The 16,759-nt window shown below is 45.2% G+C and overlaps 3 protein-coding genes across 8 annotated transcripts; 2 read left to right on the forward strand and 1 right to left on the reverse strand.

Moving 5' to 3' along the window:
- Positions 1–149: 149 nt before the first annotated feature.
- Positions 150–1,329, forward strand: LOC120711332 (major pollen allergen Ole e 10-like). 2 transcript variants are annotated; one of them, XM_039996818.1, is made up of 4 exons: positions 150–549; positions 652–698; positions 765–1,005; positions 1,081–1,329. In XM_039996818.1, the coding sequence occupies exons 1-4, from the start codon at positions 480–482 to the stop codon at positions 1,104–1,106; spliced, it is 384 nt and encodes a 127-aa protein (XP_039852752.1). In that variant the 5' UTR covers positions 150–479; the 3' UTR covers positions 1,107–1,329. The 2 variants fall into 2 exon arrangements, with proteins under 2 accessions (XP_039852752.1, XP_039852753.1); XM_039996819.1 differs by having other exon boundaries at positions 655–698.
- A 123-nt stretch (positions 1,330–1,452) lies between these two features.
- On the reverse strand, positions 1,453–3,548 carry LOC120711331 (mediator of RNA polymerase II transcription subunit 21-like). Its single transcript, XM_039996817.1, has 5 exons — positions 3,137–3,548; positions 2,426–2,497; positions 2,271–2,322; positions 2,089–2,172; positions 1,453–1,726 (listed from the first exon to the last, which is right to left on the reverse strand). The coding sequence occupies exons 1-4, from the start codon at positions 3,428–3,430 to the stop codon at positions 2,096–2,098; spliced, it is 495 nt and encodes a 164-aa protein (XP_039852751.1). The 5' UTR covers positions 3,431–3,548; the 3' UTR covers positions 1,453–1,726; positions 2,089–2,095.
- A 2,598-nt stretch (positions 3,549–6,146) lies between these two features.
- On the forward strand, positions 6,147–14,576 carry LOC120711333 (zinc finger CCCH domain-containing protein 55-like). Of its 5 annotated transcripts, none has more exons than XM_039996821.1 (6): positions 6,147–6,399; positions 8,120–8,226; positions 8,860–9,193; positions 10,738–11,294; positions 11,775–14,103; positions 14,214–14,576. In XM_039996821.1, exons 4-6 carry the CDS (start codon positions 10,831–10,833, stop codon positions 14,241–14,243), a joined length of 2,823 nt encoding a protein of 940 aa, XP_039852755.1. In that variant the 5' UTR covers positions 6,147–6,399; positions 8,120–8,226; positions 8,860–9,193; positions 10,738–10,830; the 3' UTR covers positions 14,244–14,576. The 5 variants fall into 5 exon arrangements, with proteins under 5 accessions (XP_039852755.1, XP_039852759.1, XP_039852756.1 ...); XM_039996823.1 differs by having other exon boundaries at positions 6,206–6,399; positions 8,123–8,226; XM_039996822.1 differs by lacking the exon at positions 8,860–9,193 and having other exon boundaries at positions 6,186–6,399.
- Positions 14,577–16,759: the final 2,183 nt, after the last annotated feature.

The raw sequence follows: 16,759 nt of genomic DNA on the forward strand, positions 1-16,759 counted from the left end.
GGGCACACACAAAATCTTGGAAAGAATTGTTTGGATTTGTTTTTGGAAAAAAAGGAAAAAAAAAGAAACACAACAATACTTGTACAGTTTTGTGATTATTTATTTCCAAGCCCTGTTAAATTTCTACGATCCTCAGAATCAACATGTTGCTTAAAGATGGTATTTCTCCCAGCTCCACGTCAACTGAAAATGAGAAAAACCCTTAAGATGATTGGAATACTAAAAGTGTGGCAATGTTGCAACGGACACAGCCGTTACTATCCCAGTAAATGCGGGCCATAAAACGCGTTGATAGCAACCGTTTCTGCTGCTCACGCCCTTTGTGCTGCTCCTTTGCTTCAGTTGCTCCTCGTCCTCCTCCCTATAAAGTTTTCCAGACCAAAACCGCCTCGTCAGCAAACCATCTGCGAAAAAAAATCCCCTTGTTTCAAATTTGCTGTTAGGTTTCTTGCACTCTCTGATCCAGAAAAAACATAGAAATGGCATCGTCCAACGTCACAATGCTCGCCGTCTGTGTTGCGCTCACACTATCAGGGCTTTACGCTGACGGTAACATATCTTCTGAATTTTCCTTTCCAAATCGCTTCCTTTGTCGACAGATTTTATCTGCTTATCTGATCATCTTACAACGATAAATTTTCATTCATTCAGCAGTAGCAGAAGCAGTGGAACAACCGTTACGGCGCAGTCACAGAAAGGTAGGCAAATCTGCTCCTGATCATCCGTAGTAGCATCCAAACCAGCATGACCTTCCTTCTTCCCAGGCGACAAAGACCTGGTGCGTCGCCAAGCCGTCGGCGGAGGCTGCCGCGCTGCAGGGCAACCTGGAGTTCGCCTGCTCCGAGAGCGACTGCGGCGCCATCCAGGGCACCGGCGGCTGCACCCGTCCGGACAGCCTGCTGTCACGGGCATCGGTGGCGATGAATGCCTACTACCAGGCCAGGGGGAGGAACTCCTGGAACTGCTTCTTCAACGGCACCGGCCTCATCACCATCACTGACCCCAGTAAGCAAGCAGAGAGTGGAGTACCTTGCTGTGAGTAGAAACTGTTCAGGGTTGACATTGCTGATGTTGTTGCAGGTCTTGGCGCCTGCAAATATGCTTGAGATGGGAGGACTGCGGCGCAGCGGAGCACCGGATCTGATCAAATAAGAATTTAGGATGATGAATGGTCACTTTTAGTTTGTTCATTCATGTGTTACACAATCAGATATGCTAGAATTTCACTCAATATGAGCTTTTATGTCTAAGTATAATCTCTAAAGAACTACCGATGTTGGTTTTTTTCTGTCCAAGTCACTTTTTAGATAATGATATGCTGTTCATTCACAACACTGTTCCATTCCATGCCAGGGGCTGGATTTGAGCTGTAGGTCCTAAGAACAGGAGTAAGGGAGTTGAAGACCAAACTACGTTTTTTTTTTAAAAAAAATCCCGAATAGAGGCAGCCAATTAGGACCAGATCCATCCACGAGAATACCGGCACAATACACTCATAAAAGGCCAGACAAATCCAACAAGAATACAAGCATACGATACGTTAATTCCTAATCCAGCAGGTGCTCTCGGAATATCAGCACATTAAAGTCGTGAGATACATTTGGCTTTAATGTTTACAGATCTAATCAGTTGAGAATTTAAGAAGACATGATAAAGGTTATTCTGGCATTCATGTCTCCCACCTTCATCATCATCCATTCATGGGAATAATCTGCTTTCAGCAAACCTGTTATGGCAGACATTGGATATTATTCGTCAGCACAACAGGACAAATAGTAACACATGGAAAATTTGATGTTAACATCAACATATGCAAAGAGATTCAATAAATTGGTTCCCTTTCAAGTCTATGGTTTTTAGTTATTTACTTTGTGCACCTAGAAGGCTAGAAATCATAATGCTAAACATCACAAGGAAGATATTGTCCTAAAACTTGTTATGACCTATGGAGTGGCAATGTAGAGAATAGATATTTGGGTGCCAAAAACTTCCTACTGCTGAAAATCATTAATATGGAAACCTGAGTGAGGACTGTCATGAACCAAAATGATAAAAATAAAGAGTGGATCGGAATTCATCAAAACTTACATGCATACTAATCTGGCTTCTTCAAATTTATACCATTGTCTGTTGCTTCATTAAACAAAACCTCAACCTGCTTCAACTCCAGTTCTGTAAGAGCAGCAGGATTCATCATATCAGTAACCAGCCATACCATGTTGAGAAATTCAAGGAGATGCAGGAACTCAGAACAGTGATGTGCATGCTACCAGCTGCTTCAAGTTGTTTCTGAAGCTCCAATCCCACAATTTCATTCTCTGCCTGCAAATATCAGATTTACACACAATTTACAGTAGGAGTTAGCCTGATGCCCACCATAGAAAAACTAGTGCTTGATAAATTAATCTGATTGTCTGATATCCACCTGCAGCTCTTGGATTCTTTTCAACTGATCCTCTTCTGATGACAGTGGCAAAGCGGCAACAAGTGCATCAAACTGCACAAAAAGATCATAAGTATTCCTCTATGAGAAAAGAACAAAGTTGAAAGCAACCAAGAATCTGCATCAAACAGTATAAAGAGACCAAAATTATTCCTCTAATCCTCTGTGAGAAAAGAACAAAGCTGAAAGCAATGGACAATTGTTACAGGCAAAGTTCAACTATGCTTTTTCAGATGGACAAAACATACACGAGCACAACAAAGAAATGTTTCCGGAAAACAGGAATATCATGTTTGGATCATTCTACTGCCTGCGGAAATTGTGAGCAATGACGCTTTTTTCCCGCTGATTTCATCAGCACGATGGAGCTGAAAATGGCGCACTTCAGACAAGCAGTGCACAGAAGCAAGAAATACAGACTGGCAAGTGGAACCACAGTTTCAATGGCAAAGACATGGTTTTGTAAGCAGCACTCCACGGAAGCAAAATCAAGCCAAAGTTTAATACAGTAACTAGTCCTTCAGTCTCAAAGACAGGATAAACTAGGAAGCGAGTAGCTACAGTCTACACAAAACGATTGTTTTTCTTTTTTTTTTTGGAGAATGCACACAAAACGATTGTGGCAATCCCTGGCGGGCATTTGGTCGAGCAGGTGGCGAGGCCGAGAAGTGAGGGGCGGAGAGGGAACCGTACCCTCTTGGCGGCGAGGACGAGGGCGTGGCTCATGGCCTTGGGGTGCTCGGCGAGGTCGAGCGCGGGCGGCTGCGGCGGCGCTGGAGGAGGCTGCACCTGCGCCGGCGCCGCGCCGGGCTGGGCCGGGACCTGGGGCTTGGCGTCCTCTTCGGGCTTAGGGTTGGGGTTGAGCGGGTCCGGGTAGCTGCTGGAGAGGCGGTCCGGCGGCGCGTCCCGCTGCAGCGTGCCGAACGTGTTGACCGCCACCATCGCGATCTCGCTGAGCTGCTCCTGCAGCTGCGTGATGATGTCCATGGCGGATTCCCCCCTCCTGTCTCCCTCTTCTTCCTCCTCTCCTCCCCCCTTCGAGTCGCGGAAGGCTCCCGAGGCGAGGCTTTGTTGGGCCAGGCCAACCACCAAGCTGGAATGGGCCGGGCCAGGCCCACGCCTGAGTGGGCTTTCAGTATTCACCGGCCCGGCCCGGCCCGGCCCGTCTGTCTGTCTGGTACTCCGTATTTTTTTATGCTACAAAAAAAAGAATATTAATTGCGACTCTTTAAAAAATATTAATGAGGAATATTAGGGTATTAATCACGATCGGAAACCAAGTTAATTACGTGACGTGATTAATCAGATCCGACTCGGGGCAACTAAAAACAGAGAAGAATCTTTGGAGCGATATAAATATGGGCGCGTCGCATAGGCCACAGGTGATCTTGAATTCTTTGATCACCATCGCGACGAGCGAGAAGCCGCCGGAGCTAACTCAGCTTGCCGTCCATCCAGCAGGTCAGCCATGGCGACGGGCGCCGCGGCGGTGGCCAGCGCGAGCCAGCAGCAGCAGGCGCAGGTGGTGTTCGAGGCGAAGCACGCGGAGCTGCTGGCGGAGGCCCGCGGCGTGGCGGCGGAGTTCGGCGTGGACGTGTGCGCCGTCGCGTTCCGGCCCGACGGCGCCGCGGTGCGGCACAAGTTCGTCGGCGCCGCGCCGGAGGCGCCGGCGGTGGGCACGATCCGGCGAGCGGTGGCGAGGGACGTGGCGGCGATGGGGCTGCGGGAGGTGGCGGAGCACGAGAGGCAGCTCCGGGCGCTGAGGGCCGCCGTGGAACGCGAGCTGCAGGCCAGAGCGGCGGCCAGGGCCAAGGCCGGCGGCGCCGCCGCCGCGGGGGACAAGAGGGTGCCGCCGGAGCACCAGCAGCAGCAGGCGGGCGGCGCCGGCGAGAACAAGATCAGGAGGATAATCATAGACTAGTTCCGTCGCTGCACGGTGGGGCGATCCGCGATCCGATTGGCGTCTGAAGGACCACATCGTCGTTGGCGCACGCCAATCCGTCACAGTTCATCATTCATCAGCCCTAAGCTGATGAATTATTATCATAATCTTAGGATTGCATTGGTTCTTTGATTCGTTTGCGTTAACGTGTACTCACTGCCATACCGTGTTCATGCTGTGTGTACTTAAGTACTTTCCATTTCAAACGATTTTTGTTGGTGAAAAAAAGGATAAAAATAAGCAATTTGTTCAAAGTTCAAACTTGGTGTAAAGCTGATTAACAATTTGCTCACTACTTGAAAAAAAAAAGCAATTTGCTCGTTTGGCAATTGCCATGTGATTCCATCAATAACTCAAAGATGCGGCACCCATAAGTGGCGAATCTAGGATTTCTAGTGAGGGTGGTCTAATAGAACATTCTTTTTCTAAATATTCAAGGGGTGAGTAGAGAGAGTGGGAGGGGTGATTTTCAAAAATGTGATTAGGGCGGGCCGTTAAGTGTAAAATTATTCATCCCCTCACGCCTCCTGAATGTTGATCCGGTGGCCCAGATTGAAGTTGCACGGTTTACAAAAGGGGTTGGTCTGATATGTTCTAAAAAGAAATTGTCATATGTGATAGAGGGTATGCTTGGATCTATTACAAAAACTATGGTATTAAAAGATGATGATGGTATGGACATGCAAAAATACTGTTTATTATTTCTTTTTAAACAAAAGGTTTCCCCCGCTTTATTACCAGAACAAAGCGTACAAAAGAGTTCAAGCGTGCTAGAACAGCGTATAAGGCGCGCCCGCACAACTAGAAGGTTCAACATCCAAGTCACTCATAACAGCAGTCGACAAAGGAACTAACGACAGGACATCAACTCTCGGAAGCAAGGGCTCATTCCCTTCCTAATCCGCAGCGCTGGAGACTTGCTGGGACAGAGTAGACAGAGACACTCCCAAACTTGATCCCTCCATAGCGCCCATAATCCTCGGCAATCTTGTCCCCAGCACCTCTAGCTTCCCAATATAGACCTCCATCACTGTGCGTTTGTCGTCCTTGAGCAGCACCTTCCATCTCTTCAGCATCCTTGCCACCACCGATCCTAGTACCGGTTCCACACCTCTCCAACATTTTCCCTGAAAATATAAACCATTTCTTAGTTTCCATAGAACCCAAAGAGTAGCTGCACATACACAAATTCAAGATTTCATTTCTTATTATTGTTGATCCACCACCGGGCAACCGATTCAAAATCTTGCCCCACCTCTTTATCCATAAGGATAGAAATCTCAGACCAAATCACCTTGGCAACACAACAGTCAAAGAATAAATGATTAACTGACTCGATCTCACAGCAAAACAGGCATGTTTGATCATGCAGCTCCCTTTTTTTTTACCAGATTATCCCTAGTAAGCAGTTTATTCCTAGACAATAGCCATATGAAAATATGAATCCTAGGTGGTACAATGAATTTCCAAACCGCAGGAAAATACCGTTTATTATAGAATATAAGAGATTGAGTTTCTACAACTCCAAATGATTACTGTACACACCTTCCGAGCTTGGTGCTGCTAACCTTCGCTACACATCACCGGTGCGCCGTGCGCAAGCAACGTGTGCGCCAAGCTGTACACGAATCTCAAAGCACACTTGAGCCGTCGGATACCACACGTGCCCTCACGCTGACGTGGGGAGCCCGCTGGTTTCGATTCGAACCAGAAAACTAATAACCGTGAGGGCGAAAAAAAATCAAAAAAGAAAATAAAATCCCGTCGCCCCCGCCCCCCTGCAGCCCTAACGAATCGAGCCGCTCCCCTCCCCGTTGTTCCCCCCTCTCCGCTGACCGCCGCCGAAACGCCACCGCCCGCCTCCTCCCCCTCCCCCTCCCGCCGCCGCCGCCCTCGCCTCCCCGCGATTGGCCGTCCTACACCCCGCGTCCCGCTACTGGGCTGGCGTCCGCGGCGGTGGCGCGGAGTGGAGTGGAGATCCGCCCGCGCTCGGGCTGGGCGCCTTCGCCAGGCGGTAAGGAACCCTATTACCCTTGCTTCGCTGCCTGGTCCGCGGGCGGAATATTCCTCTTCCCGTCGCTGCGAAGTTAGCTACGGGTCTATACTTCTCTCAAAACCGAGGTTTTTTTTCGGCACCTCGCCTGGGTAGGCCTCCGAGATTTGCGCTAGGGTTTACGCGCTCTCCCCGGCCGCGTTTGTGAAAGGGGAGGGTTTGGATTCTCTCGGGTGTTTCCTTTTCCCTGCGGATGGTACGGGTAAGCTGGTGTGCTCCCAGCCGCTTCCAATCGCGTGGACGTAGGGAGGTATTGTTGTTAAATTTGTTTCAGTTCGTCTGGTGGTAGGCTTTGTCTCCAGGATTTGGGCCTTCGCATTCTGTTGCGAGACCGCATTGGCTTGGCTGGTTGCAAAGTCTCCTCCTTTGCAATCGAACCCCTTGCACCGTATCCTGTTCACCCTAGCCCTGTAGAGTAATCGCTATACTGTTTTTTTGGGAAAATTGGATGTGTACCATTAAAAGATCCGAAGTTTAGAAAAATACCATCTAAAAATTGAGTTGCAGATTTTTACCATCAAAAGATTGCTCCGTTATTTCTCCATACCATCGACGTTAACTGACGTTAAGAAAAATCAAAAACTCACGCCCTGTCGCCTTGACCCAGCCTAAACTCACGCATCACGCATATTGCACCCAAGGCCAGGAGCCGAGACGTAGGTGTATCTGTAACTCAAGCTCTCCTCTGCGCCTGGGGCGTTCAAGGTGCACGCGAAGCTGCGCCACCCTTGGACGACATTGACGGTTGCTAGCACCTCGTCGGCTCATCGAGATCGACGGCGAGCGCCCCCCAGTCCGGCAGGTGCACAGCGAGCCCCTTGAGAACCTGCGAAACGCCAAGAAGCACGAATCCATATAGCATCGACGCGTTGTGGAGGAGACGAGGAGCAAGCCGAGCGCGGAGCCGCGGACACGGCGGCGGGCGGCGGAGTCGTCGAGTAGCAGGCCGATCGTGGAGCCGCGGACACGGCGGCTGGCGGCGGAGTCGCATAGCAGCAGACCAAGTGTGGAGCCGCGGACACGGCGGCGAAGTCGTCGAGCAGCACGCCAAGCACGGAGCTGCGGACACGGAGGCGCCGCAGTGGAGTCGTCGAGCAGCAGGTCGAGCGCGGAGCTGCGGACACGGCGGCGGAGTCGTCGAGGAGCGAGCCGAGGTCACCGTCTCAACGGTAGTGGAAGATCATAGAGAGAGACCGGCAAAGTGGTATGCGCCGCCGGAGGCCGCAAGCTGCGATGCAGCAGCAGCATACAGGAGTCGCGGCGACGAGCCGCCGACGCCGACGAGTGTGTGGGTTCGTTCTTTTTCTATCGGTATAGTTAACGCTCAGTTAACGTGAATGCTAAAAGGCAAAAACGGAGCAATCTTTTGATGGTAAAAATCTGCAACTCAATCTTTGAATGGTATTTTTCTAAACTTTGGATCTTTTAATGGTATGCATCTAATTTTCCCCTGTTTTTTTCACCGCATTATGGTGAATATTCAGTTTTGCTTCTCATCAATTTTTTTTCCACGTTTGCTGGTGCACTATGTGCCTAAATTTGGCTCGTAACCACGCCTAGTTAGAGTAAGATGTCTTCTCTGTTTCCAGTTTTTTAGTCTACAGTTTGATGCATTATATGATTAATTTGATATCTTCCACGGTTTTAACAGTCTGATTTGTCTTATTTGTCAAATGGACAGTAGGCAGTGTAAGGTATCGTGATTCCTGCTGGATGATCAGGAGCTGTAGTGCTTGTCTGAGTCTTACTGAGTTATCATCTCAGGATCACTGCTGAGTACAGTTTCAGGTTGGTACCTGTGTCACTCTCTTGTCTCGGTTCTTCCTATATAAACAAGAAAATCATGTGACTAAATGTTTCATGGTCTGATTACTAGTTTGTTCAAATGGTCCTACGATGCTCTGTCTGCCATTGTTCACAAAAGAAACTACCCTTTCTGGATAAATATGTACTTACCATTTATCCAATATGCCACTATATATTTGTCCGTATCGACCGGTATTTTGCCTTCTTTTTTTTCTGCCTTTATTTGTCATCATCATTGATTTGGCTGCTGTCAGAAGATAGGGTACTCTTTAGTTGTCATCTATTTCACCTTAGGAAACGTAAAATTTGCGGGTGCTTCAATTTCTTAAAGCGTGGCAGCAACACCAACTATTAACAAACTGTTGTTGTGGATAATGTGAATCTTTCAGTGACATTTCTCGTAAAACCTTACTGACTTAGCAACCGTACTTTATTTCTTTGACTTTTAGAGGAAAAACTGATAACATTGGTCGGTCTGTACATGGGTAGGGGGTTAGGCAATTTAACCTTATTATAAGGTTGTCATGTGCCTAGAAATGTCACTGGGAGATGGTTGTCGTATCGAGAAAACAGAAGGAATTCATGGGAGCTGATAGAATTATCTTTCTCATGCAGGAAGGATTTTGTAAATGCCACTTTTTGGAGTTACTGGCCTTTTGGTTTAGTCCTCAAGACTCTAGCTAGCAATTATCTAAAGAAACAAATGAAATGTTAATCGCCACCAAGTTGGCGAAGTTGTCAGAAAACAGCAACTGAGGGAGAAACTTCACTGTAATGCTAACAATAGCAGTGCCCTGTCCAGATCATGACAATCAGAGCCAGTAGCAACTGAACCTTAAGTATCCACCAAGTTTGGCAAAACTGCTGGAACAATAATTGAGGGAGAAAACATCGATGCAACTTGTTGATGCCCAAGATTTCTGCAGTTGCTGCATGAATTATTTTCTTGGTAGGCAGGACTTGTTTTTGTAGATGTATGTCTTATCAATGTAGAAAGCATACCCTGTGGCCTGTAGTCCGCTTGTTATCTGTAAGATGTATGGTCTATGTGAGTTGTAATGACATAAGTTGCAGAAAAGAAATTTCTTTGATTTGTCTCGGGAAACTTCCTGGCGAATGAAAAATGATATGTTTGTGGAATTGCCTGTATGAAAGTATTCTGTAGAAAATTCTTTGATTGCCCATTCAGCTGTTAACTCTTGCCATCCAGGCTTCTTGGCTTTAGCTCCTGAAATTTGTTGACATTGAATAAGATGCAACCAGTAGTCTTAAAAAACAAGAAACTGTAAAGATAAGTAGGAAATCCAATCAATTAACCAATGGAACTAATCATTTGAAACATGCATTGCCAACAAGTCTACACTTGCAAACAAGGCATTCATTCTATTTTCCACTTGGCACTGTCGCTCAACGTATGATGGCTCCATGGATTTTGCTTTGTGTTTCCTACAATCCATGCTAATGTGGTTGCTCTGTATGGTAGATGATGTCTTCAGCACTGACTTAGATGTTGCTTTATCTTTCCGTTCTTGAATTCTGCTCATTTCCAATCATGCTTAGCAGTTTTTCAGTTGGTGACGAAGTCTGATGTTGAAGGCTTTGAGGGCTAGTCGTGGGATTTTGAGACACAGGGCCTTGTTTACTCTTGACATGAAAGACTTGTGATCCACTAATAAATTCAGTTGACATATTGTAGGGGAGAATATTTGTGTTGACTGGCCACATCCTGCCAATGGGATATTCATAGTTAGATACTTTTAAATTGGCTTGTTTTCGACCTGCAAACTTCGTCACATTTTTTTACATAAATACAGTGTGGGAGGGCTGTGTAAAATTTTATTCAATGGGAACTGTACAAACTACGTGGAGGGTGCTATACACAAACACAACTAAACAAAGAATGTAACCAGAGAGTGTGGGGGGGGGGGGGGCTGGTTAGCTGAAGGAGGTTTATCCAGCTAAGGAAAGCCGCTCTTCTTTCTTCACCGAGTCTGCGAGCTTGTAGGATGCTTTCATCAATGAAATGTTTTTTCCAATCTTGCAAGCTTGGCTGGCTTTTTTGAAAAATGAGATTGTTCCTTTGCTTCCAAACTTGCCATGCTCCAATTCGGAATGTTTCCATATAAAAGGAGTTTGGAAATTTCCTTTTGGCTGAAGCCAACATGTTGAAAAAGTATTGTTATGGAAAGGGAAATTATAAAACTAGGCTGAAAAATATTTATCTGTCCCCCAGATGTATGACCATTTGTCTCTTGTTCCTTCCTGATTTGTAGTTCTTGAATTATGCCTTGGAGCTCTGTGTATTCCTGATGCCTGATATTTGTCACAGTTTTGATTTGAAGATTTAGAATCACAGGCCTTTAGGGGTTAATTGCATTTTCATCTTCCTGTCCGTTACTGCTGGTTTTGTGCCTAGCTTCTCTAGCTTTTATTGTTGTAGCAGTAGCTTTTTTGATTAATTGTAACCATATACATGTTCCTTGACTATTTCAGAGTTTCAGAAGAATTTTTGCAAGAGGAAGGGGAACTTGCACTTGCAACTACTTGACATCCATATCTTTTTCAGAATAGTAAAGAAGGGACAGAATGACTGGTGATAGTAGGAGACAGCGTTCCAAGTGGGATGCGAAAGAAGGATCTCATGATATAGTTGAGATCAGTGAAGATGAGTCTCTTCCTGATAAGACCATTGTTCATCGCAAAGGTGGTGATGTACACCCACAACCTGATACCTCCATGCACCACGGTGGTGCTGGACATGAGAAGGAACAGGCTGATGGGTTCAATAAAGATACCAAGGAATTGCAACCTAAGGCACCCTCTGAAAGATCACAGCCTCTTAGAGCAGCTGATGAGCGTGATAATAACGAGTGGAGCAAAGCAGCTGGTAACCAAGGCATGAACAGATATGCAGATGACAGAAGACGCGGTGATGGATGGGGTACAGATCGTAGTCGTGGTTATTCTTCTAGGGTGCCTTCTGATACAGATGCATGGAGGCCTCACAGTCGCAGTCCTTCTCCAAGAGGGGTTTGGAACAGATCACGCAGGTATGATGGAGCAAGTAACTAATTTTATTGACTATGCAAGTATTGGCACTTTGGTTATGTGTTCCCTGCATATATAGTGTGTAAACAGCTTGAGATGCTATTTTTGGGTCAATTTTTATTATGGAAGCATGCAAGATGGAATTCACGAGCATTATATAAAATAAATGAAGTTGAGGCCAACGTTTCTGCATTTGGTTTCCTGTCCGACCACCTGTATTTGTACACAAGCGACATGCTGTATCCTTACACTACCAACTAGTAACAAGGAGTTGAGAAATGTGGGCCTTGATAATATCTGTACTTGTGAAGAATCTATATTATCCAGTTTTAATCAATATTGATGTAGAAGATGGTATACTAACTTAAGAGTCAGTCACAACATCTACTAGAATTCTATTATTTGTAAATTGTAATGTCATTGAAAGATTAGGTATACTATGTCAGTACATTTTTTCCTACAATGTGTGTTTCTGTTATCAGGAATAGAAGTCGTTCCAGAAGCAGAAGCAGAAGCAGAAACAGAAGTCGGAGCAGAAGCAGGAGTATAGGGCGAGGCAGAGGCAGGAGCAGAAGTCCTTATTTTGCTGATCGTGGATCTGAGTGGAGGGTTGAGAGAGGCAGAACATCTGGAGGGCCTGCTCTTCCCTGCAGAGATTTTGTGGCTGGTAGATGCAGAAGAGGCTCGAATTGCAGGTTCCTTCATGAAGATGGCGGGCACAAGCCATTTGAAGATCATTATCCTGCTGACCCAAGGGAAAGGTTTGGGTATCAGAACAAGGAGTTTATGGATTCAAGAGAACCAAATGACTATTTGCGTAGTAGGCAATCTCGAGATCATTACGATGATGGGCTGTGGGAAATATCTGAACCCCGAAGAGATTATCGGTCTACTGAACAATGTTATAATTTTGCCAAAGGGAGATGTGCAAGAGGTGCTAGTTGCCGATTTGCTCATGGTGATTCTGGTTCTCATGGTGGATGGAGAGATGAGGCTAGGGAAAGTGCCCATGATAGAGGTGGTCCTGATTCATCCTATGGAAATAGGACTGAGCATCGTAGGGTAAATAAAAACCCTTGTAAGTTTTTTGCTGAAGGTCGATGTCGCCGTGGTGAAAGTTGTCCATATCTCCACGAGGAAGCCCCCCAGAGTCGGATAGGAGTAAGTGCACCTGATGAGCCTTTGAATTACAGTGACGGGCGTTCAGCAAGAGGAAACTACTCAAACTGGGGTGAACAAAATAATGCTATGCATGCAACTTCTCAGATTTTATCCAGGGATGACAGGGAAAATCCTGTTTCTCAGAGTATTGGCAGAAATGATTCTCGTTTTGAGTATGAAAGCCGGCATTCAAAAAATGCTGGAAAGAGCCAGTTCCAGATTATTCCTCAGGAAGCTTTTGGTTCACAAGTGGAAAATAAACGTGAAGTTGCTGTTTCACAACAGCCACAGCTATTAGCTCCTGTCCAGACTACTGCAGATAACATGAATAATGTAAATGTACCCGGCATGGGTGGTCAGAATGCTCCTGCAACTCTTGGTGATTTGAGCACGCAGCTAGGTATCCATAATGCTAATAGTTTAGCAGAGCAAAGCTTGGGCCAAATACTTCAGAGACATGATGAGATTCCTCATATTCCTGGGCCAGCAACTCTTCCAGTCACCACCCAGTTGCAGAACGTTACATCCTCATTCCCTTTGAATAGCCATGTGCAACAAAACAACTTCCCTGTTCATCAGAACAGGCAAGAGCAATTTGTAGTTCCACAAGCAGCTGCAAATAACTCAACTCCCAGCATGCAGGGCCAGCTGGTTGCTCCTCATATGGGCCATGGCCAACATGGCTATGGTCTAGAGCCACAGGCACTGCCAAATTCCGCTGCGCATAATGGACATAATTTCAGTGCTGCCGGTCAAGTTCCACAGAATCTTCCAACAACCGTGCTTGCTGGGCAGAGTCAGGCAACAGTTGACATTCCTAGGCTGAGTCAAGACAGTGGTTCTCAAAGCATACAAAACATGCAGAATTTCCAGCCAGTTGCTCCAAATATGCAAAATCAATCCTTGCAAGGTTTACCTCTTGTGCCAACTTCCAGCTCAACTGATATGGTTGGAGTTCCTGTTTCTCACAATGCAGCAAAAAGCGAAGAAGTTAGCCGTGTTACCGCATCCTTGGCACAATACTTTGGAAACACAGCTTTTGGTGCTGGTACAGGATTGCAGTCATCACAGCCTAATGTTAATTCAAGCCTCATGGCCAATTCATCTGATGTACCTCCATCTGTTCAGCCTAATCAGTGGCCCTGGACGCAGCAACAAACAGGCTTAGTCCAGTCTGGTCTCTCTGTTCCGTCTGAGCAGCAGCAGCAGCATGCTCCTCAGACATTCCAGATGCCAATTGCCGTCAGTAGTAGTAATGGCAATTCTATGCTCTTACCTCATGCAGGTGCGCCATCGGGTCCTCCTGCTGCTGCTGTTGCTGCTGCTTCGGTTGTCAATGAAACTGTGCCTCCAGAAAGTAAGAAAGGAGAGAACAAAGATAGTGACGCTGAGGCTCATGAAGACGGTGATAATAAGAAGAGCAAAGACTCCAAACCACTGAAGATGTTCAAGGTTGCACTTGCGGACTTTGTGAAGGAAGCACTGAAGCCTACATGGAAAGAGGGTCAGATGAGCAGGGAGGTCCATAAAACCATCGTCAAGAAGGTTGTAGACAAAGTTACAAGCACGGTGGAAAATACGCCTCCAACAAAAGAGAAGATCGAGATCTACATGTCCTACTCCAAAGACAAACTAAATAAACTCGTACAGGTCAGCCCCAGCCCTCTCTTTCGTCACTTTTTTTTTTTTACTCCTCTGATCTTTTCCATTGGGCACTCAACTTCATTTTCACCAATATTCCTGTGCTGCATTGCTTGCAGGCATACGTTGGCAAGTATGCCAAGGCGTAACATTTCACGAATAACATTGTGACGAGAGTTCTCTGCCTGAAGTTGAAATTACTAGAAAGCGCCACATCTGTGGTTCGAAATGTCTAGGGAGATTCTGTGAAGTAGTGGCCCTTCACCCCTGCTATTGCTTGCGGTTTGAGAGTTTAGTGTGTTGGTTGGTAGACACGTGGTGCCGCTGCTAGCGCGCGGTGGCACCAACACCACACCTGTAACTTTTGTAGACGATTGATTTATCTGAAGATCGAAACTTTATGTAGCGAAGTATGCAAAGGTTCGGATGGTTTTCATGAACAGGAAGCAATTTACATGCTGTGGTGTGTTTTGTGCTCACCATGCCTTGGGAGTTTGTTGGCTTGTGCCATACCCAGCTGTTTACTGTCTCAATTTCGTTTTGTTTTTTTTATGGTGTGTGTGTCAGTGTTCTGCTGATTGTGATAGGTAATTACAGAGAGTGATAACGTGAGGATTACCGTCATCTGCCTGTGTTGGTTGAGTGCAGAGTGCAAATAAATAACTTTCCAGGGCATCCGGCCGCGGCCCATTATGTGTGCCCCAAACAAACACAAGGCCTGCCTTTTTTGGTTTTGGGTCTTACTTATATGCGACCCGGTGTGCCGACCACGGCCCAACTAGGGGGCAGAAGCGGCAGGCCGGCGGCTAAGTTGGGGAGCCGGAGGGGAGCTGTTATCCATCGTTTGAGGTGATAGTTGCGTTAACCATCACCTGAAAGCAGGAGCAAATAATTTTTTCCACCAATATAAATGGAATTTTGGGCTGTATCTCAAGTCCATTTATTAATCAAATACACAGCCGGGAGAAGTAGAATCCGATTAGTAGGACAGATCCACCCATGCAGGTGGAGATAAAATTGATGACATCACCCATGTGCAATAGGGGTCGAGCTAAAAAAATCTATAAATCTTGAATTATACATCCAAATCAAATTTGGATCGCACCGTTGTATTTCTTACGACTAGATCTTCAAAACAAGATCACATTTGACTATGTTTGCACGAGATTTTTTAAAAACATTTTCTTTAATACTAATAATTAATTCTGAATACTAGGAACAAATATTTCAACAATACGAACAAATAATTATTTTGACGAATAAAAAATTAAACAAAACGAACAAATAATAATGTACAACGAACAAAATATTAAATATTGCGAACATTTGATTGTATCGGCTAAATAATTGACAATGAGTATCACGAACAAATGAGTCAACATGTCGGAACAATTTGATCTACAAAGTGAACAAATAATTTGATATTGCGAACAAATTAGTTACATGTAGATAAATAATTTTACATGAAGAACAAACACATCTGCATCAGAAAAAATATTCTTATAATTATATATACACGTGCTAATACAAGCTTATTTTTCGCTTCTGGCTATATGAATTGTATAAGTATATAAAGAAATTAAATTATTTTAAAAATCTACAGGACACGTATACAACTTACATAAATTCTATAATATAATTAACAAGTTCATTAATCAAAACATGAAAGAAAAAATAGAAAAGAAAGGAAAGAAGTGAAAAAAATAGTATCACTAAAAGGAAGAGAAAACGAGAATAAAGAAATAAGTGAAGAAAAATATTGTGCCTCATCATATTTTGATCACGAATGAATGAACCTGCATTGAAGAGAAATATACTAAGTAGTGACAAATACAGTAACTCTTGCAATAATAAAATATAAAATTTTCACATTACGTATACTACCATTGCCACGTTTTGCTTTGTCAATACCGGACTTGTGTACATCATCATCCACCTTCTTCAACCACGCCACATATTCCTGATCACGATGACTGATAGATGTGTCAATCCACTCATGGAAATGACAAAGATGGGTATCTGTCTCCTGAAATGCGTGCATTCATAAACAAGAAACGAAACAAAATTGTTAATTTTTTTTAAAAAACTAGACAAACATATTAAAAAAACATCTATACCTGTGATATTGCACCTGCCTTTTGAACTTCCTCAATATTCTTACAAGACCAATACCTCTGGCCAAAAGTCTCGTACTCACAAGATATGTTGGGAACACAACGCATCTGGCAATAGCAATAGGGTGGCTCTACATCTTTCGGCCAGACCTTGCAATCCGTAACACATCTAGTTGGATCGTTAGGAGGGCCTCCTAAATGCGCCTCCATTTTCCGACGCAAAGCTGCCCTGGATGAGGAGCTCATAACGGTTCCAATATGTTGGAAGGTAAATTGTCTCTACTCTCGACAACGGCATCCTCACTTTTATAGACGCAAACACTCCCTACATCGTCCTTTGAAATAGCGACGGAGTCACGAGATGACTACACGAAGAAGGCCTCAGGATGTAATCATATCGAAACAGTATTGTAAATAGTGACTTTTCATGTAGTGATGTCCTTTCAAAGAGCGACGGAGTCACGAGTTGAAGCACGCCGGAGTCTATCATGTAGGAATACCAGTGATGTTTCACATCAATAGTATCTTCTCGGATACTTAGCATTGGATGC

The sequence above is a fragment of the Panicum virgatum genome, chromosome 6K (genome assembly GCF_016808335.1).
Source record: "Panicum virgatum strain AP13 chromosome 6K, P.virgatum_v5, whole genome shotgun sequence".
NCBI classification, from domain to species: domain Eukaryota; kingdom Viridiplantae; phylum Streptophyta; class Magnoliopsida; order Poales; family Poaceae; genus Panicum; species Panicum virgatum.

What these genes read in the sequence shown, in the direction of transcription:
- LOC120711332 (XM_039996818.1), top strand. Translation starts at nt 480, where the DNA reads ATGGCATCGTCCAACGTCACAATGCTCGCCGTCTGTGTTGCGCTCACA. An exon ending in ATCAGGGCTTTACGCTGACG is followed by an intron (nt 550 to 651) that starts GTAACATATCTT and finishes TCATTCATTCAG; the next exon opens with CAGTAGCAGAAGCAGTGGAA. An exon ending in TACGGCGCAGTCACAGAAAG is followed by an intron (nt 699 to 764) that starts GTAGGCAAATCT and finishes CCTTCTTCCCAG; the next exon opens with GCGACAAAGACCTGGTGCGT.
- LOC120711331 (XM_039996817.1), bottom strand. Translation starts at nt 3,430, where the DNA reads ATGGACATCATCACGCAGCTGCAGGAGCAGCTCAGCGAGATCGCGATG. An exon ending in AAAGAATCCAAGAGCTGCAG is followed by an intron (nt 2,323 to 2,425) that starts GTGGATATCAGA and finishes TGATATTTGCAG; the next exon opens with GCAGAGAATGAAATTGTGGG. An exon ending in GAAACAACTTGAAGCAGCTG is followed by an intron (nt 2,173 to 2,270) that starts GTAGCATGCACA and finishes CTGCTCTTACAG; the next exon opens with AACTGGAGTTGAAGCAGGTT.
- LOC120711333 (XM_039996821.1), top strand. Translation starts at nt 10,831, where the DNA reads ATGACTGGTGATAGTAGGAGACAGCGTTCCAAGTGGGATGCGAAAGAA. An exon ending in GTTTGGAACAGATCACGCAG is followed by an intron (nt 11,295 to 11,774) that starts GTATGATGGAGC and finishes TTCTGTTATCAG; the next exon opens with GAATAGAAGTCGTTCCAGAA. An exon ending in AACTAAATAAACTCGTACAG is followed by an intron (nt 14,104 to 14,213) that starts GTCAGCCCCAGC and finishes CATTGCTTGCAG; the next exon opens with GCATACGTTGGCAAGTATGC.